This window comes from Mesocricetus auratus, unplaced genomic scaffold, assembly GCF_017639785.1.
Source record: "Mesocricetus auratus isolate SY011 unplaced genomic scaffold, BCM_Maur_2.0 Super-Scaffold_100007, whole genome shotgun sequence".
Classification (NCBI taxonomy): domain Eukaryota; kingdom Metazoa; phylum Chordata; class Mammalia; order Rodentia; family Cricetidae; genus Mesocricetus; species Mesocricetus auratus.
This window is the reverse complement of record NW_024429191.1, coordinates 74962449-74983658: the sequence shown is the minus strand read 5'-3', so window position 1 is coordinate 74983658 and position 21210 is coordinate 74962449. Positions and strand designations below refer to the sequence as shown.

General features: G+C 44.6%; 1 protein-coding gene across 1 annotated transcript in view; it reads left to right on the top strand.

Moving 5' to 3' along the window:
* Kpnb1 (karyopherin subunit beta 1) overlaps positions 1–13685 on the top strand; it is a 31932-nt gene extending 18247 nt beyond the window's left edge. Inside the window, exons 12-22 of the mRNA XM_005075907.4 lie at positions 1010–1140; positions 2435–2582; positions 2784–2855; positions 4246–4390; positions 6545–6627; positions 7213–7320; positions 7640–7783; positions 7887–7992; positions 8502–8616; positions 9502–9663; positions 10742–13685. Coding sequence (XP_005075964.1) covers positions 1010–1140; positions 2435–2582; positions 2784–2855; positions 4246–4390; positions 6545–6627; positions 7213–7320; positions 7640–7783; positions 7887–7992; positions 8502–8616; positions 9502–9663; position 10742 — 1215 coding nt within the window. The 3' untranslated portion in view covers positions 10743–13685. The remainder of the gene's footprint in view (positions 1–1009; positions 1141–2434; positions 2583–2783; positions 2856–4245; positions 4391–6544; positions 6628–7212; positions 7321–7639; positions 7784–7886; positions 7993–8501; positions 8617–9501; positions 9664–10741) is intronic.
* The last annotated feature ends 7525 nt before the right edge of the window (positions 13686–21210 follow it).

Sequence of the window (21210 nt, the reverse complement as noted above, 5' to 3'; positions counted from 1 at the left end):
AAGACGGTGGGTTGCGTAAGAGTTCTGCCTCTTAGGGAGTTTGACAGATTACTAGGCAGTACATATAATGTAAATGCTTAAGTTTTCTTTCCAAAAAATTATTTTGATTGTTTTATTTACTGTGCATGATTGTTTTATCTGTGTGTATTTATGTGTGCCTGGTGTCTGCCGAGGTCAAAGAGGGGATTATTGCCTGGAACTGGAGTGTGGATAATTGTAAGGCATTTTGTGGGTGCTGGGAAGTGAACCTGGATCCTCTGCAAAGCAGCCATTACTCTCCCATACTTTTGAGACAGAGTCTCAATCTGTAACACAGGCTGCCCACCTGCCCCCTGAGTGCTGGGATTAAGGGTGTGTGCCACCACATCCGGTCCTTGGTTAAACTTTTAGATTTCTTTCTTTTGTTCTTTTGGAAAATATGAGTGTGTGCTTGTATGCACATGCTTAAAAAGTGTATTAATACGGTTACTTCCGTGTAGAATTCTTTTAATTTCATATATATACCTTGGTATTTTGCCTCCATGTTGGTATTGTTACAGATAGTTGTGATCTGCCATGTGGGTGCTTGGAATTGAACCCAAGTCTTGAAGAAACCCTAGTGCTTTTAACTACTGAGCCAACTCTCAAGCCCCCTCAAAAAAATTCTTAAGCAAGGAATGCTTCTATGACCAGTCTCTAATGGAGTCCCTAATGGTTTCCCTGGTAGACAGTGTTGCATTATGTATTTTTGTCACATTAACCCCTTGAGGGAAGTAGGTGCACTATGTGTGCTTCCTCCAGAAGAGAGAGTGTCAGATGCCCCGAAGCTGGAGTTAGAAGCGGTTGGGAATTACTTCATGTGGGTGCTGAGTAATGAACTTTTCCTGATGACCTTGACAGGGTAAATTGGAGCTTTAACAACAGTTTAATTGTAGATTAGGGAACACTGTTCAAGGTATCTTGGCAGTAGGAGGATGAGAGAATCCTATTGGGGTTCCCTTAGGACTTACGTTAAATCTCTGCATTCCAGGCTTTTTCCAGCCTAGCTGAAGCTGCTTATGAAGCTGCAGATGTAGCTGATGATCAAGAAGAACCGGCCACCTATTGTTTGTCTTCTTCCTTTGAACTGATAGTTCAGAAGCTGCTGGAGACCACAGACAGGTAGCTGATGAAGCCAGTGGCAGCACGTCTAAAGCCTGTTTTATAGAGGGTGAAAACTGGGACGTGGCATAGCACTGGACCTTCTCAGGAGAAGTTAAAAGTATCCTATCTATAGTAGATGCCATGTTTTTTTTGTTTGTTTGTTTGTTTTTTTTAGGTTAGAAACAACCTTGTTTCACATGTCAATCCTAGCTCCTTCTCTCTCCCTAGTAGATGCCATGTTTAAAAGAGGTGGAGAAATAAGTGAAGACGGGGCTCCTGTTAGAATTGACGAGGTTACAGTTGATGTTGCAGCTCTGGAGTGACTGAGGCAGGAGAATCTCAAGTTCAAAATCCACTGAATCTATATGGAGAGATTCTGCTTCAGAACACCCCAAAGTTATAATCTCTTCCTACACAGTAATTGATAAGAGAAGTCCTAGAGAGGTGGCACACTGTCACGCCAAGTCAATCACTGTCATTCTTGTGTTTTATGGCTTCTCAAGCAATTTCTTGAATTAACCTGCCTTTGTTCAGTTCTACCTCAGACCAGTATTTGGACTTCAAATTTTAGCCAGGTCTCTTACAAAAACTCCATTCTGTTCTAAGTGTTTGGCTATTGTTAGACTGTGTGCATGCGTGAGCGAGTGCATGTGTATAGAATAGATTACATGCCATGTACATATGTGAAGGAGTGGGGGACAACTTTGTGGAGTTGGCTAAATCTTCACTTTTAGGTCACTAGGCCTGTACACCAAATACCTTTACTCATAGAACTATCTCACTAGCTCTTTTTATAAATTATAGTCAGTTCTATAGACCATAAGCATAATATTGGATCAAAGGACTTTTGATCTTTAAAAATGCTTTTTTAGTTGGTGGTGGTGGTGCACACCTTTAATACCAGTGCTTGGGAACCAGAGGCAGGTGGATCTCTGAGCCTGGTCTACAGAGTGAGTTCTAGGATACACAGAGAAACCCTGTCTCAAAAACCAAAAAGGGGACGGGATGGGACGGGACGTCTCTGTGTAACCTGGCTGTCCGGGAACTCACTCTGTAGACCAGATTGACCTTAAAAGTCAGATCTAACTTAACTGCATCTCCTTCCTGGGTGCTGAGACCTGGCTTGGTTCATTGATATATTATTGCCAGGTTCAAACCTGGTTTGCTGTCATACCTATTTTACAGTACTAGAGATTGAACAAACCATGACTTTATGTGTGCTACATCCCCAACCTCTGGTTTCCTGTTTTGGGGAAAATATTGTCTACTTTACCAACTTCTTTTTCTATACCTTTGCTTTGTGTCCTCACAGACCTGATGGACACCAGAACAACCTGAGAAGTTCTGCATATGAATCTCTAATGGAGATTGTAAAAAATAGTGCCAAGGATTGTTACCCTGCAGTGCAGAAGACCACCCTGGTCATTATGGAACGGCTACAGCAGGTGCTTCAGATGGAGGTAAGACCAGGGAGTGTAAGCATTGCAGACTTGGGTGCAGTCACCAGAACCCAAAAGACTTGCAGCTTACTTTCTGCTTTGCTGCCTCTGCTTTTTGGTGGCTACACTCACTGTTAGCATTCCAGAGGCCTAGCTGATGGTCCTGGTAATTGCTGCAAGTGGAAAGTTTTCATTTTAACATGATTTCCTCTTTTCCTTCAGTCCCATATCCAGAGCACATCGGATAGAATCCAATTCAATGACCTTCAGTCTCTACTCTGCGCCACTCTTCAGGTATGATGGTGCCATCTCTCACTCTCTTTTTTGGGTGGGAGATTGTTTTGCTTACATGTGTGTGAAGTGCCTAAGAAGGCTGAAAAGGATGTTAGTCTCTTCATATTGGAGTCACAAATGGTTGCAAGGTGTCATGTGGGTGCTGGGGATTGAAAACCAGGTCTTGTGGAAGACCAGCCAGTGCTCTTAACAACTGAGCCTTCTTTCAAATCCCTAACTTTCTCCCTTAATACATTAAAGGAAGAGCACCGTTTTATTATTATAAAGACCCATGGGCACACAGAGCTCTGAAATAGTGTGATAATGCTGACCAGGGCTTTGGTCTCTGGCTGAAAGAGTAATTTCTCACCTCTTTTGTGTCTGTCCTGAAAGAAATATTTTGTCTTTTGTGGAGATGGATATGCCTCAGGATAATGGACCCTCCCAGCTATACACCTCTCATGTGTTGACAGCTTTTATTTTACTCTTGGTTTTTTATCCAAACCCAGCTTGATCATTTGTTGTTCACTTAGTTCAGTTTGGCCCTGGAGCTAGGGTTGTAACTCAGGTCAGTCACTAGCGTATGTAGGGCCCTAGACTCAATCCCTGCATAAACAAAAAGCGTGGCCGAAGTCTTTTGAAACATTACCTGATGTGATATTTATAGTGCTTTTTGCGTTTCAAAGATTGACTGGAAAAACTGAAATAAAACGTCAGTGTCTGTTTATCCTTTTTTTTTTTTTTTCGAGAACTTTAGATAGAGCAAACACAGGAATAAGGAGAACAGTTTGAAGACATTGTATGGAGTCAGAAGGAGTTGGGTTTATCATTCTATCAGGACTGATTTTTGACTATTACGTCACAAGTTAAAGCTGTAGGCTTTCTATTCGTATAAGAACACATCCAAGACATACTCTTTTTGTAAGATGAAATAATGTGTCACCCTAGTAGGACTGGGGTATAGAAAGTAATGATTCTGTCTAACAGGCAGAGGAGGTGATGTTGTGCGTCATAGGATATTTTTCTCTGCGCGCACGTGTGTGTGTGTGTTTCCAATGAATTGAGAAATAGATCATTGGAATGAATGTTTGATTGAAGATGATTTGCTGTGTCAGAGTTCTTTTTTTTTTTTAAAGATTTATTTATTTATTACATATACACCAGATTGAATTGTAGATGGTTGTCAGCCACCATGTGGTTGCTGGGAATTGAACTCAAGACCTCTGGAAGAGCAGTCAGTGCTCTTAACCTCTGAGCCATCTCTCCAGCCCCCTGTGTCAGAGTTCTTGAGGAAAATATATTTGGCTTTTGCACAAAAGAGGGTTGTGGCTAGGGGTCTTTTTACGAATGGTGTAGTGTCCTGGTTGGCAGATTTAGAATTAATAGATCTTGAATTCTGTTCATCTGACAGAATGTACTCCGGAAAGTGCAGCATCAAGATGCTCTACAGATCTCTGATGTGGTCATGGCCTCCCTGTTAAGGATGTTCCAAAGCACAGCTGGGTCTGGGGGAGTGCAAGAAGATGCCCTGATGGCAGTTAGCACACTGGTGGAAGGTTAGTGAACAGCAACAGACAGGGATTGCATCCTGAGTGCGGGAGAAAGTTGATGGCCAAATTGACACATGCAAATTGTATACTGCCTTCCTTGCCAGCCTCCATAAAGTAATGGCCTGATGGTTTTAGCTGCGTCAGACTGGCAGCCTTCCAGGGGCAGATAGTGCCCATCACAGGGTCCATCAGGTTCCTTCCCTTGCTTTATTAAGATTTTCTCTTGTTTAAGGGTAGAGGAAACAAAGGTTTTGGTACCTTTGGATTACAATGCTTTGGACTTGAATAGATTGTGGGCCTTAGTGTGGTATGGAATAAATTATTTAGGAATTGATTGACTTCTGTTGTAGTTATATCTAACTATACAAATTGCTTTGGAGAACAGTCTTCAGACTTATTTTTAAGGGCACTAAAGCATTAAAGAGCACATTGGGACTCTAGACTGCTTCATCAGAGGGGACCTTTAAGTACAAAGGATCACTGTTGTGAGAACCAGTCCTACATCTGGTGTGATAGTAGATGCTTGTAGTCATACACTCTAAAGGCAGAGGCAGAAAAGAGTTAGAGCCCAGCGTGTGATACATAGTGAATTGCCTCTGGGAAAAGAAGTAAAGGATGCTAAGTATATATAGTTCAGTTGGCAGGGCAGAGTATTTGTTTAAAGGACAGGAAGTTCTGGGATGCCCCCAAAACAACTTGAGCTGCATGGGGGTGCACACCTGTTCTCTAGCTCTCAGGTAGCGCTGGCAGGAGGATCAGGAGCGCTCAGCATTACCCTCTGCCAAACTGGGCATGCCTGGGATGCATGAATCTTGCTGGGGCAGAGTTGGGCACACACACCTGTAATTCAGGCATTTGGAAAGCTGATACAAGCTTTCAAGTTCTCCCCAGAACTCAACTAGAGAATGAGACCTTATACCGAGATAATAAAAACAGGGCCTAGAAAATTGTCTCAGAGTATTGCTTTTTTTTTTTCTAAAGATTTATTTGTTATGTATACACTGTTCTGCCTACATGTCAGAAGAGGACACCAGATCAAATTAGAGATGGTTGTGAGCCACCACATGGTTGCTGGGAGTTGAACTCAGAACCTCTGGAAGAGCAGTCAATTCTCTTAACCTCTCAGCCATCTCTCCAGCCTGTATTTGTTGCTCTTGCAGAGAACCAGAATTTGAGTCCTAGCACCCATATGAGGTGCCTTAGAATCACCTTCTAGCTTCCGCTGACCAATGCACACACATAATATTTACAACGTGAATAAGTAAAATTATGAAGTAAATTAGAAGTATGACCCCTAAAATGACGGGCGTGTGGTGAGTAAGGCCCGTTGCAGCTGCTGTACTCTGCAGCTGTGTCTGCCTTTCTCCACTCTTGGTAGAAGAATTGAACCTAGGGCCTTTCTCTACAACTGAGCTGCACCCTTGCCTTTGTGTTGCTTTTTGTGGCTGTGACTTGTTAAGTCCTTGCTTTGATTGACTAGGAAACCTTGTTTTTAAATTGGCTTCCCATAGAGGGGACATGAAGCAACATTGCTGAGTCAATTAAAAATTCTTCTGAGCCGGGCTTTGGTGGCGCATGCCTTTAATCCCAGCGCTCGGGAGGCAGAAGCAGGGCAGGCGGATCTCTGTGAGTTTGAGGCCAGCCTGGTCTACAGAGCGAATTCCAGGACAGCCTCCAAAACAATACAGAGAAACCCTGTCTCGAAAAAACAAACAAACAAACAAACAAACAAACCTCTTTTAGTCCCAGCAGAGGCCCTGAATGAAATGACAGACTCTGGAGCTCCTCCATGGAGGGCCTCACCCTCCCTGAGGAATGGAGTAGGGAGTGGGTAGGTGGCTGGGGGGGCCTAGTTGGGGATGGGGGAGGAGGGGAGGGAGAGGCAGCTGGGATTGATATGTGAAGCAAGCTTGTTTCTAATTTAAATTTAAAAAAAAGAAAAAAATTACTCTTTCCTTAAGGTCCATGCTGCTTTGTTAGAGGAGCCTTGCATTCTGCCTGCAGCATATGAATTTGGCCCTTAAAACAGGAAGCTTGAATACCTTCATGATAGAAATACTAATCAACACATACTGTGCCCAAGTATTGAACAGCAAACATGTTTTGGGTTACTTGTAGTGTCCTTTGTTGTGATTAGCTAATAGTTTGTTTCATTAACAGTATTGGGTGGTGAATTCCTCAAGTATATGGAGGCCTTTAAACCATTCCTGGGTATTGGATTGAAAAATTATGCTGAGTACCAGGTAAGATATGCTTTTCAAAATAGTGTCTTTGGTTTTTGATTGTTTTCATATTGTTTGAAAGTCAGACTTGGAGCCTGTTGCATGCTAATGCTAGGCAAACGCTTAATTAAACCATGAGCTACATCCCAGTCCTCAAAATCATATGCTCACATTAATGCAGCATAGAGTAGTGCAGACAAAATCAGACTTTTAAAGCCAAGTGGTTTCCCCTTTTGCATTATTTGTAGCCTTAGCGTCTGCACTGGAGGTAGTTTGTGAAAAGGATATTGGATCTGCGAGATAGAGATCACAAGTTGATTGCCTGGACAGTCCTAATTAAAGGGTGGTTGCCAAGTTATGTCACCACTGCCCTAAAGAGCAGCACTGTTTTCCATGTTCTGCCACCACCATCCTTTCCTGGTGATAACTCTTCAGTCCTGGTTCTCTTGCTGAATCTGGTTAAAATTCCATAATTTCCACACGGGAAGGATATTCTTCGATTTTGGTTCAAGTGATGAGGGAACCTTGACTAGGTAAAAGGAATGCTGTACTCTGCTGGAAGCCTTTTCTTTCTATTTGGGATATCATCTCCTTGATTCTTTGCAGGTGTGTTTGGCAGCTGTTGGCTTAGTTGGAGACTTGTGCCGAGCCCTGCAGTCTAACATCTTACCTTTCTGTGATGAGGTCATGCAGCTGCTCCTGGAGAACTTGGGGGTGAGCATTTTGCAGTCTAATTGGCCGGTCTTTGAAAACGTCATCGGTTGGAAAGAAATGTAAATCTCAGTCTATGACAAAGAGTTGTAGGTTCCCAGACATGGTCTGTGAACTTGGGAGGAAGAGAAGTATTATTTTCATAGACAGATCTAAAGTTACAAAGTTAATTGAAGGAATATGTGTTCTACTGGAGGAAATGGTAAATATTTCATTTTTCTATCCAACAGTATCTCATTAGTTTTTGTGTCTCAAGTTTCTAGGGCCTTCAAAACAGACAAGATTTGGTATTTATAAATTGTCTTTCCTTTTTCCTTGCTAGAATGAGAATGTCCACAGGTCTGTGAAGCCACAGATTCTGTCTGTGTTTGGTGATATTGCTCTTGCCATTGGTGGAGAGTTTAAAAAATACCTAGAGGTCGTATTGAATACTCTGCAACAGGCCTCCCAAGCCCAGGTGGACAAGGTAAGCTTGGAACTGTCTTGATGGTTTTCTAAGACCAGCTCTAATAGGAGCAGGACTGATTATGGCCAGTGTGACAGAGCTTTTTGTTCTTTGTATCTTACAGTCAGACTTTGACATGGTGGATTATCTGAACGAGTTAAGAGAAAGCTGCTTGGAAGCTTATACAGGAATCGTCCAAGGATTGAAGGGAGATCAGGAAAACGTACACCGTTGAGTATTAGCCCAGCTCCCAAAATTCACTGGCCAGTGTAGCTCACTGGTGAATGAGCACCTACCACATGTAGGAAGGAAGGAAAAAGTGTCCTAATGAAGAGACTGTTTTGGGGGAGGCAACAGATAGAAATTAGTATTTCTGTGCTGCTGCTTTTTTTTTTTCTTTCTTTCCTTGTAGTAGGGATGGTGGAGTACAAGGGGACCCAACCCAGGGCTGCATGACCTCTAATCCTGTCTTTGTGGGGGTCTAATGTGGCCATAGGGGGAGGTACAGATGTGCCAGGGCTCTTTACTGATTGCAGGTGGCAGCTAGAGCAGCAGTTGAGTAGCTCAGGCCCACAGTGGAGGTTGTTCACTTGTGGGACACAATAATTGATCACTCTGTACAGCTGGTTATCCAGCTGGAGCCTTACTATTAGAGTACGATAGCAGTGGCCATATTGAAAAGAGGCTGAGCCCTATCTAACACGGGACAGTTTAATCAGACCTCCTCTTTCCTTTATAGCGGATGTAATGCTGGTACAACCCAGAGTAGAATTTATTTTGTCTTTTATTGATCACATTGCTGGAGATGAGGATCATACAGATGGAGTAGTAGCATGTGCTGCTGGACTGATAGGGTAAGTCATGCTACCTTCCACAGAACCAGATGTGTACAGAGAAATGTCCCCAGACAGGACTTCTCTGTGTAGCCCTGACTGTCCTAGAACTCACTGTGTAGACCAGAGATCCACCTGTCTCTGCCTCTTAAGTGCTGGGATTAAAGGCAGATACCATCACTACATAGCCTGGAAAATGTTGAGTACAAATGGCAATAGTCCACAGAAGAGTGTTTTGTTTTTTCTTTTCTTTTTACTTCTTTTGAGAAGGTTTTTTTTTTAATTTGTTAATTATGTATATAGTGTTGTGCCTGCACATATGATGCCTACACCGCCAGGAGAGGGCACCAGATTTCATTACAGGTGGTTGTGAGCCACCATGTGGTTGCTGGAAATTGAAGTCAGGACCTCTGGAAGAGCAGCCAGTACTCTTAACCACTGAGCCAATTTCCAGCCCTGCACCCCAGTCTTGATATTGGCCCATGTTGACATTGAATTCATGATCTTTGTCAGCTTCTTCTTGTTACAGGCTTGTGCTACCACATTCAGTTAGCTGTTAACGTTGAGTGAGTCCTTCTAATACTTACAACTTAATTTATTCCAGAATTCTCTTACAAATTTAAGAAGTGAATGAGCTTGGTGGTGGTGACACACACTTTTACACTTTTAATCCTAGCATTCAGGAGGAAGATGTAGGTGTATCTTTGTGAATTAGAGGCCCACCTGGTCTACAGAGCAAGTTCCAGGATAGTAAGAGCTACACACAGAAACCCTGTCTCAGAAAGCCAGAAGAAAAAATTGAATGAATACTAAGAAACCCATAGTTGTTTCTGCCTGGTTTGGCAGCATCAGCCATGGTACTAGTGTAGCCAGGAAGTCATTCTCAGGTGTGTTTGTTTTGCACAGGGACTTGTGTACAGCATTTGGGAAGGATGTACTGAAGTTAGTAGAAGCTAGGCCAATGATCCATGAACTATTAACTGAAGGACGGAGATCGAAGACAAACAAAGCAAAGACTCTTGCTACGTGGGCAACAAAGGAACTGAGGAAACTGAAGAACCAAGCTTGGTAAGATCTTGTCTTTACTCCCTCACATCTTGGGAGGGTACATTTTCTATTTTGGCTTTTTGGTTGGTTGGTTGGTTAGTAAGTGGTTGGTTGGTTAGTTTTTCTGTGTAATAGCCCTAGCTGTCCTAGAACTAGCTCTGTAGACCAGAGACCCACCTGCTTCTGCCTCCTAAGTGCTGGGATTAAAGGCATGTGCCACTATCACCCAGTGGGAGGGTACCTTTTCTTTCTTTCTTTCTTTCTTTTCTTTTTTTCTTTTTTTCTTTTTTCTCTTTTTTTCTTTTTTTCTTTTTTTTTTCGAGACAGGGTTTCTCAGTATTGTTTTGGAGGCTCTCCTGGAACTCGATTTGTAGATCAGGCTGGCCTCGAACTCACAGAGATCCGCCTGCCTCTGCCTCCCGAGTGCTGGGATTAAAGGCGTGTGCCACCAACACCCGGCTCGGGAGGGTACATTTTCTATAAGGACTTTTGGTACTGTCTGCCTATTGGTATTTTGTATACACTCTCTTCTGTACCTGCTTCTGAGCAGACCTTTAACCAAACCAGGTAACCTTAATCTTTTCTAAGTCAAACATTTGAGTCCTTGTAAAGGACAACAGACCTCACTGATCAAAACACTGAAAATATTTGAGGATGTAATTTTTCCTTGTTTATTTTGCTTCTGCATGTCCCTTTGTTAGTGCTGGGAATCCAACCCGTGGGGTGGGGGGGGGGGGTTCTGCTAGCCCTGCTAGCATAGATCTCGCTCTGTAGACCAGGCTGGCCTCGAACTCACAGAGATCCACCTGCCTCTGTCTCCCGAGTGCTGGGATTAAAGGTGTGTGCCACCATATCTATCCTTGAGAATTCATTTATTTATTGCTTAGATTGCTGGGAATTGAACTCAGGACTTCACTTTTACCACTGAGCTACAGAACATGCTTCCTGGCAGCAAGTAGATGGGGCAAAGGAAGACAAAAAAAAAAAAAAAAACAGTCTTTGAGAGTTGGCAAATCCCATTCAAACTTAGGGCAGTTAGTTGTAGGAGTTGGGGGTGTATGTAGCCGCAGGATTGACCTCTTCATCCATTTGTTTTTAGATCTGGTACCATTGGGATGATGACCTGAGACCCCCACTGGAAATCTCCAATCTTTTGAAAAAACCCGGAAGTGAGGAGTGTGCACGGATGCTGAATGTTTGGGAATGAGAGGATGAGTGAGTGAGGCTTGAAAACACCACATTGAAAATCCTGCCACAGCCGACAACAGCAGCGCTGTTAGTGAGCTAAGTAAGCACTGACTTTGTAGAAAACATAACATCAGCCATCTTGGAACAGAGAAACAATGGATTTACTTACTTATTAAAAACAAAGTTGTCTCTTCCCAGGGGAGGCTAGAACTAGCTTTCCTATCTTGGCCGGTGCCGAATGGGATGACAGGTTTGGGAGAGGAGGACCTGGGTTCAGCTGTGGGGCTGTATTGTAAAAGGCAGCCTGGCCTTTGCTACTGAGGAGAAAGATGGAGCCCGGGTCTTGAGCCCACCTTCATTGTACCGATGCACTTGGTACTACTGTACATGTGCCCGTTAGAAGGCGCGTGGGGGATTTCACAGTCTGAGAATGAGTGTGTGTGAGTGAGGCGGTATCCACATTCTCAACTTCAAGTCATTGCAGTTTCTTTTTCCCAGAAAACAAAGGGGTTTGATGTTGCATTTCATAAACTAACTGAAGCTCTGGCTACTGATGCAGCACAAGAGACACGTTTTAGAAAATGAGGAAAGACGCTCTTTAGGTTTGGTTTGGTTTCATTTTTAATTATTCTAGGGAAAACACTGACGAATGGTCAGAGTTCCTGTCCTGATCTTTTCATCAAGGCGCCTTTTCTGATACTATGGTTCAGCTGTGAATGTAGCTATGGGGGGAGGGGGGAGAAAAAGAAAACTCTGGAGTTAGAGGATATAGAAAAATAAAAGTACAGTTGTTACAAATAAAATGCAGACTTCAAAGACAGAAAAAGCCACAACCCAAACCAAATTTAAATGCTTGAAAAATTGGCATCAGAAACAAGCTCTCTCCTGACTTATTTTGTGGCAGTCTGAATGCCCCAGAAAACTGTGCCAAAGAGTTTAGAATACAGTTGTACCATAAAAGTAAATACAAGCTCAAAACCGCAAACTTCAGGTAACTATTTTGAATTGCAAATGACAAATTTAATGTTGAACGATCTGATAAAATAACCATTTGGAAACTGCTTGGCCTTCTGTTCTTTTCTTTGATTGACTGCAATTCGGTATTGGTCTCTTGCTGCACTTCAAAACCAACTAACCAATAAAACAAATGTGTGTGTGTGTGTATATAAGTATACACACACACTAACTACAACTGTTGTGATGAAAATGGCACTAGGAAAAGGTTATATTTTTCCACTGAAGTTGAAGATGAATAAAATGGTGTCAAACATTCCCCTGCTCACACGCTTTAGTATTCTTTTTAAAGTGTGATGTGCTGTGATTACCATAAATCAGAATTATCTTCCCTTTTACAAGGGAACAAAGCCCCCTGAATTTTAGTCTTTCAGCAATAAGAAAGGGTTTCTGTGAACTGGCCCTTTTGGCTTGTGCAGACATTAGGAGATTTGCTGGTGTTTGAATATGCTGCTTTGAGGAAATGATAATAGAAACCAAGGGAGTTTATAGTGCTTCCTGGTAGTTGGAAGATTTTAAACACAAGACCCTCATTCCCACTTCATTTCCATTGTAGTAGAGGGTGTTGGCTTAGGTTTTCTCCACTACTTTCATCTCCCTTCCCTGTACGCCCGTTCCTCAGGGGACTGGCTTGGTTTGCCTATCCATATGCAGCATCTGTAGTAGCTCTTTACAGGGTATCAGATATTGTGCCTTTTGGTGCCAGGTTCAGAGTCAAAGTGCCGATCTGATCTGTGAACCAGTGAATAAAGTATTTGAAAGAGAGACGCTCTATTGTGAGCCGAGCAGTCACTAGGGCTCGAATCCTAGTGAGAAGAGAGGCCCAGGCCTCTGAATGCCTTGTTTCCATCTTAGCTGTTTTTTCAGATTTACTAACCATTCCTGATACTAGATAGGGTTGGGGCAGGGCTTAAGGAGGGGGCAGAAATATTGGGGGAAAGGAAAAAACAATCTGATCATTCCTCAGTGCTACCCATTTCTGTCCTGTGTGGGCTGCTTAGCGAGACAGCAGGGGAATAAAGTACACCGAGAACCATGATGAAAACAAAACCTTCCGTGTGTTTTGTCATGTTTTGTTCCAGGGAAGCAGTTGACAAGTGCTGTTACTAAAGCTTTCTCTCAGATGCATTCAATGCTGGAGAGGAGGAAATGGGCTGGTTGGATTGTGGTCTTGGTGCCTTGCTATTCTGCCTGGTTTTGCATTTTAATCCTCTTTTAGTTCACCTTCTGGGTGTTTGTCCTTAATCAGTTGGTACCACTTAAGGCAATTGAACTCAAAATGCTTTTTGTCCACTCACTGTCTGGGCCTTCCCCACCCTGAGTCTTGGCACATTCCTTCAAGAATGTAGTTACCGTCTGCTTGGGAAGATGTCAGTGTAAATGTGGAGAAGATGGGCATCAAAGTAGACTTGGGTTTGCCATGAGTGGCAGCTGCCTGCACCAATTACATTGGTTAATTTTGCTTTTCCTTTTTCTCAGTTCCCCAGTCCTCTCTCCCTCCCTTTCTGTTGAAATGTTGAAGTTTTAGCTGTCAGAGGCAACTGTAATCCTGCCCTAGGGTCTGTGGAGAAGTGGAGGGACTTGCTCAGTATGGTGTTCAGAACCAAGCAGTCTCCTTACTCTTTACTATTTTAAGATGTGTGTAGTCTGACTTTAGAAGAAGTCCAAATTCCATCAGCTTTGATAGCATCAATCTGTAATTGGCATTCAGAATGCCGTTGGCATGCCAGTCTGTGATGGCATTAAAGACCTGTTAAAACACTTGAGCCCAACTTTATTAACCAAAACTGATACCACCACCTTTATCTTCTGAATAAAGTCCGCTTTATTTTTATTTTCAACATCTTGCTGCTTCGTTCTTTGTTTCAGATGTTGTTACTGCTGTGGCTGTGAAATGAATGGTTTGGAAGAGGCTAAAGACTGTGTGCACTCCTGTGTGTGTGTGCGTACGCGTGTGCTTGTGCACTCACATGCCTCTGAGTGTGTGTATGTGTACACAAATAAAGGGACTAAGTGCAATAGGTGAATTGCCCTCTGAGTGAGGCATATACCAAAGGTGGTTACCCTGTAGGTGGCCTACTGAAGAGGTTGTCCTCCTGCAAGCTTTCAGGATAAGACCCTGGTGGTAGCCCAACTGAAGTTCCTATTTACTTAGCCTCCAGCAATGAACAGTTTCTTTCCCTCTCTGAAATCTTGTGTTTAAACTGGGTCCTTTCCTTCCCTTCTAGACTGGCCCAGTGGCACCCAGTGACTGAACTGTCTTTTAAAGTGGCATGCATATGGCCCCGCACTTTCCATACTGCACACTCCATAAGGGAGTCCTGACACACAGCCTGTGTACTTAGCTTTAGCTGTCTCCATATGTTGTATGATCAACAGTAGAAATTGAAATGATTATGTGAGGGAGAAACAGTTGTGTCTTCTGGCATATTGTGAGGATTACTGTATGAGAGTGACTTGTCTGTCACAAACCTGTTAATCATAAGCCATAGCCATTGACCAAGAACAGGTGTGCTTCCAGTGTAGGCTGCTGTCCAGAAAGTTCTCTTCAGTGCTGCATTTATGTACAGTGTGACTTCAATGCTCTTCACTAAGTGACCTGAAGTAAGAAATAGCAGGTTTTTATTGTTACCCTATATCTTAACTGTCAGAGCAACCTTAGCATCTGTTTACCCTTTCAGTGTGAGTGAGCAGCAGGAAGGTTACTAGACTTAAGTTGCAGGGAGCCAGAAGTTCCTGGATCTACTCTGACGATGCTGTCCTGTGTTAGCTGTTTCTTTCCAAGCACCATCTAAATACATTTTAAACTCATTGGTTGGCTTTCACGACTATCATGTAGGCTTGCTAATGCAGTGGTTACCTGTTTGGTTTTTTTGTTGTTTGGTTTGTTTTTGTAGACAGGGCTGTCTTAGAACTCGATCTGTAGACCATGCTGGCCTCAAACTCAGAGATCCACCTGCCTCCTTTGTGCTGGAATTAAAGGTGTGTGCTAATGTGCCTGCTCCTGGTTAGCCTCTTAACCTTAGGTAAAATGAAAGAATAGCAATAGGGTTGGTTAGTAATTAGCCATTATTAGTATGGCATCCATTTCATGCACGCAGTCAGATGCCAAGATTGAAACAGGTACCTCACAGAGCAATAAAAGTCATTCATGTAATGAAGATACCATTTTAGTCCCATTTTACAGCTGAGGACTGGTACACAGGAGCTAAGAACCTTGTTAGCTTCTCAGTGACCCCCAGAGGCTGTGTACTGAGTATCAGTTGGTATTTTTGAAATTTAGTTCCAAGGCCATTTTGTATTAATTCTGTAATAAGATTGTATACTGCTCTGTCTGGGGGACAACAAATCTTACAACCTGAGTTCAATTTCTGGATGACTGGTGGAATGGGAGAATCATTTCCTATAGTTCTCCTGCACACTCACTCCATAGCATAAACATGTCCACGGTAACACACATCATACAAAATAAAAACACTGCTTAAAGCTGGGCGCTATCACAATGAGCTAAAAACTGCAAGATTTATTGGGGCTAGAGAGATGGTTCAGCATCAAGAGTTCTGACTTTTTCCAGAGGGTCTGGGTTCAATCCCCGGGCATTGCATGGTAGCTCACAATCATCTGTAACTCAAGTCTCAGAGGATACCCTCTGTGGGACCAGGTGCACATTAGTGTACATATACATACATACAGGAAAATATTCATTTTAAAAATTAAGTTTTACTGTCTTGCGGCATTTGGTAAGTGCATATCTTTAATCCCAGAACTCGGGAGGCAGAAACAAATGTGAGTTCAACTCTTACCTGGTCTACATAGTTCCAGGACAGCCAGAGTGACAGTGAAAAGCTGGCTCAAAAAAAAAAAAAAAAAAAAAAAGACTGCATGGGATTATGTGCACCTCGTGTATGCAGATAGCTTAGAAGGTTAGAGAACATTAGATCCCCATGCAAGTACAGTTTCAGAGGGTTATGAGCCACCTGGTGTGCTTGCTGGGGACTGAACCTGGGTCCTCTGCAAGAGCAATGAGTGCTCTTAGCCAGTGAGCCATCTTTCAAGTCCAAACTATCTTGGTGGTACCTGGCCCATATTAGCCTGGGACTTGTGGTCTCCATACTGCCTCAACCCAAGTAGTGCGATTATAGTTATCTGTACTTAATTGCCAAACTCAATTCACTGGGTGGAATGGGGGGTTGCCTCTGTGTGGTTGTGTCTGTCTTACCTAAGATGGACTGTCTCCCTATTTGAAGTTTGAGCCAAACCATCTCTACTTCTCCATTTCCCCTCTGAGCCAAAAGCTTCTTGAGTATATGGTGCCTGGTAGGCAGAAAGGCCCTGGGTTGCTGAGTAAGTGGCACATCTGAACTACCTGCTGATTCTGCAATGCAGCCCAGGCGGGAAACCTGTGAGGCCTGGACCACCGTCCTTTCCCAGGTGCTCCTTGGCCACAAGTTCCCAACAGCTGAGCTGTCTACAGAGTGAAAATACATTTAAGCTTTGCCTGCGGGCTGAGGTGTGGATGCAGAGGGGTAGCCTGTCACCATCCTGAGGATGAGATAGTCAGGGACTGCCTGGGTAAGTTCTCCATAGCAATGACAGTCACTGTTCTTTACTGAGTACCCCCTCCAGCCATACAGTCAATTAACCCTTATTCATCCTCATTTGTAAAATGAATTCCCATGAAAGAGAAGGCAGAGGAATTTTGTAATATAAGACTTTGGACATAAATAACCAATCAAATGACGACTACCAGACACTGAAGGCACTGGAGATACAATAAGCTGAACTAAATACCCCAAACCAATTTCCTGTGGGGCTTCTGTTCATGGGTAATGAATACAAAGTATTCAGTCACTAATAAAACTTTTTCTGAGATAGGGTTTCTCTGTGTACAGTCCTAGCTGTCCTGGAACTCACTGTAGACCACCTGCCTCTGCCTCCCAAGTGCTGGCATTAAAGGTGTGAGCTACCACCACCTGACTTTAAAGCTTACTTTTTTAAAAAATTGAAGTCTTAAGCGTGTTCATGTTTTGCCTGCATGCATGTATGTACACCATATCCTTTCCTGGTGCCCAAGGGAGCACCCAACCCTCAAACTGGAGTTATTGTGAGCCACTGGGTGGATGCTGCAAATCAAACGTGGGTCCTGTGGGAGAGCAACAAGTGCAGCCCCACCTTTTGTTCTTAAAGATTTTTTATGTGCCGGGCGGTGGTGGCGCATGCCTTTAATCCCAGCACTCAGGAGGCAGAGGCAGGCAGATCTCTGTGAGTTCGAGGCCAGCCTGGTCTACAGAGTGAGTTCCAGGACAGCCTCCAAAACAATACAGAGAAACCCTGTCTCGAAACCCCCCCCCCCAAAAAAAAGAATTTTTATTTTGTCCTTCCATGTATGTGTACCATATACATGGCTGGTGCTGGAAGAAGCCAGAAGTTGGTATTAGATTCCCTGGAACTGGACTTTAAAGCAGGTGTGAGCTACCATGTGGTTGCTGGAAACCAAGTCTGGCCTTTTGCAAGAACAGCCAGTGCTCTTAATGGGTGAGCCATCTTCCAGCTCATGTCTTTGCCTTTATTTATTTTATTTTATTTTTTTAGATACAATAAGCCCAGGCTCATTTGGAATTTGCTATGTAGCTGGACTGATCTTAAACTCTGTTCTTGCCTCGTGAGTGCTGGGTTATAGATATAAGCTATTACACTCAGATTTAATTTTTTTGCTTTCTGAGGTAATAGGTCTAAGTTGCCCAGGCTGGGCTTGAATTCACAATCCTCCAGTCTCAGCCTCCCAGCTAGCTGGTATTAACAGTACATACCACTGGGACTGTATCAGTATCCTTTTTGTAATTTTGTTTGGCGGCTGGGGATGTGCTCTGTCATCAAGAAGCTTCATAACACACATGAAACCCAGGTTTGTCCCCAGCGCCACCTGCATAAATAATAAACATCCTTTTTTAGTACATAAAACACTTAATTGTAAAATGCCACAACATATTCCATCTCCCCAAGCCCTGCTCCAGGGGGTCCCCGTTTCTCTGAGAGTCAGTGCAGGAATGGCTTTTCCCCTGCTGCCTTTACCTCTGTCTACAGAGACCAACAGCTACCCTTGGTAGCCCATGATGGTTCCACAGTGAGCCTAGCTTCCTGAGGTCTGGAAGTGAAGCATGGAAGGTGGCACCGATTATGTACTGTCACATGTATCTAATCAGTTTTGCCCAACAGCTATTTTGAGTCATCTGGTTTTGATTCAGCCTAATGCCACTTCCTCCTACTCTTTTTCAGGCAAGAATGGGACAGGAAAGACAAGGTTTCTCCAGAGCAAGAGTCAGGAGTGGGAGATGGGCTGTCCCTGATGGCTTCCAGGAACGATGCTTTTAGGGCTCAGGGTTAGCATTCCCTTTACTTGAAGAAGCAGTAGGTCTCTCTCACCACACCTGAGGCCAGTTAGGAGGGTTTTACAGTCTAACCAGCCCCAGGCACACCTCCCTCTTCTCTTAGCTCCCCCTCCCCTCCCTTCATCATTCCCCTGATATTTCCTTCTGTCTCCTCCATGAATGAGCCCAGGTGGTTTCAGGGCTCTTAGAAGGACTTAGACCCAGCCCAGGTTTCTCAAAGAAGTGAAGTCACACAAGTTCAAGTCACAGGGTTTCATCCCTTTACTAACAATTCAGAGCATGCCTTCTAGTTCTTCAGAGTTTATCTCTAAGGCTGTGTCATCTGTCACTCTTCCTAGACAACCCTGAAGCCACGCCCTCCTTCATATCTTCTCTGTGGCTGATACTGGTTCCTCCCCTGACATCCAGTACTGGAGCAAGCCCAGCACCTTACATTTAGCTACTTGGCAAGAGCACTGTAACTGACCTACACTCCCACCTAGTAGGTGGATAAGGAAGGCCAACCCGCTCGCAAGACCCAAGGGCAAGGTAGTGCCCTTTTCCTTCAGGCTCCACACTTTTTCTAGTGAAGCAGGAGCCATGCAAGACTGGAGGTTTCTTGAGACTTTACAACGTAGCCCATAACGGTCCCCAATTCCCAGTCTTCCCACATACAGGTGGAGGCCACTATGCCCAACTTCACCTAATCCAGCTGCTTCTGCTTCTCAAGTGCTGGGATTAAAGGCAAACACTACCATGCCTGGCTTCCAACTCTTTTTTTTTTTTTAAACTACTGATTCCTATTTTTATTTTTCTGACTCTTCTACTAGAATGTAAATTTCATGAGAGCAAAAAAGGCATACTTCTTGCTGTATCTTCAGCATGTAGTGCATCATGGGTGTTTGAGAATTTTTTGTAAAAAGTCAGGCATGTGATTCACTCCTGCAATCCTCTCCCTGAAAAGGAGGACTGAAGCAAGAAGATTGCTTTGAGTTTGATGCTATAGAGTGTGACTGTGTCTCAAGACACCTCCCCAAAAATTTTTTTTCGAGACAGGTTTTCTCTGTAATGTTTTGGAGGTTGTCCTGGAACTAGCTCTTGTAGACCAGGCTGGCCTCGAACTCACAGAGACCCGCCTGCCTCTGCCTCCCGGTTGCTGGGACAAAAGGCGTGCACCACCACCGCCCGGCCCCAAAATAATTTTTGAGCATTTTTCTTAAATAAATATAGTGACCATGGATTGAAGCCCATTCATGTCCTTAGAATTGTCTGACATGAGCAAGAGCTAGAAATAGAATTACTGAAATCAGGGCCAAACTTAGGGGCAGGTTTTCAGGCATCTAAGTCTGTTGGGCTTTTGCCACCAGCCACGTAGAGCCCAGGACAGAACCACCTGGCTCTAGGGCACCAGGTGACTCACTTAGTCCTGCACTGTGAGCCCAGCAGCTGCAGGGGATGACTCATCCTGTAGGGAGTACTCAGAGGGTACCTCGACCTGATGTCTTTCAGCAAGGGAGGGCTTGCTATGGCCAACTCTTCTCAATCTCACATGGCTCCCGCTTCACAAGAGAAATTGCGGTGCCTGGAGAAAAAGGACACCTACCTTGTCCTTGAGTTTGGTGAGTGGGGTGACGTATGTTCCCGTCAGCTTGCCTTCATATCTACAGGATAGGTGGGTCATCAACATGGTTCAGAGAAAGTTAGTGCTTGATTGGTCAGCAAGTAGCTGACCTGCCTTTATGTTCTGGACTATAAAAGGGAGCAGGCCAACAGGAGGAGGCTAAGCCAGTGAGACTCCCCTCCTTTGAAGAGTGTCCAAGTCCAAGGCTAGCCATCCTGGGAGGAGCGGCTTAGCCTAGCCTAGCATTTTTCTCTACAGTGGAGATGACAACTGCCCTTGTTTCTCAAAGCTCATGCAGAACAAGAGACCTTTTCTTTCATCCTCCCTTTCTCAGAAGTGCTTCTGCTGGAAGCCAGAAAGCTGGGCTCAGGTTCCAGGGAGTCTTCCTACCTAAAGCCCCTTCCCTAGCCTTTGCCCTGCCTGTGGAGTTTGCATCCACCTCGCCCGCCCGAAAGGCAGGGGCTCTGGCGATCTCCCAGCAACAGTCAGGCTGGCTTTGCCTCTGTCCACGGTTCTTAATCCACCAGAGAACGAAAATGACTCATTAACATCTCCCAGGCATTCTCAGGGCACCTTGGCGTCTGATCCCTATTCTTCCCTCTTTAGGGTGGCCTGTCGGGAATGATCTCCAGTGTAAGTCAGAAGTGAAGTAACTTGCCCAAGGTCACACAGTGGGAACGTGGCAAAAAGTCTTCTGCCTGGCAGTTTGGCAGATGCTCAAATATTTGTGGAAAGAGTGTGATATGTTTCTATTATCTCTCTGGCCTCTGGGAGCGTCCGTAATGAGGGTGGGAGGGCTGTCCGTCTTCACAAATGAACATTTCATCTCGATAGTTCACTCTCACTTTCAAAGTTACATTTAACTCTAATGTCTCTGTGTTCAAGTGGATAGATCAGATCGATGCCCCCTCCTCCTAGAGCAAAGAGTAGATAGTCTGGTGATCTTTCTTCTCCAAAGACCAATAAAGAAATAAACAAAAATATTTTCCCCCAAATAAACAGCTCTACTTCTTCGCAAAATGTGCAGCCCCAAGTCCAGCCCGAGGCGCCCCAGCACACAGTCCGCAGACACTGCGCCGGTCGGCGGGGAGGGGGAGGCCGCGCTCCGGGGCGCGGGTGGGCGCCAGGCGCGCTGCCAGCGTCTGCTCGGCCGCACCGCGGGGGCCGCCGCCCCTCGCCACGTGGTGGTGGCAGCCGCGGGGTCCCGGGCACCGGCCCAGCTGGAAAGACCCGGAGCAGCCGGGGAGGAGGAGGCGCAGGAGACGACGGCGGCGGCGGAGGAGGAGCGGGGCGGGCGAGCGGGAGGGAGGGAGGGGGCCGGGAGGGGAGGGGAGGGGGTGGGGAGAGACCCGGCGGCGGCGGCAGGGCGCGGAGCGG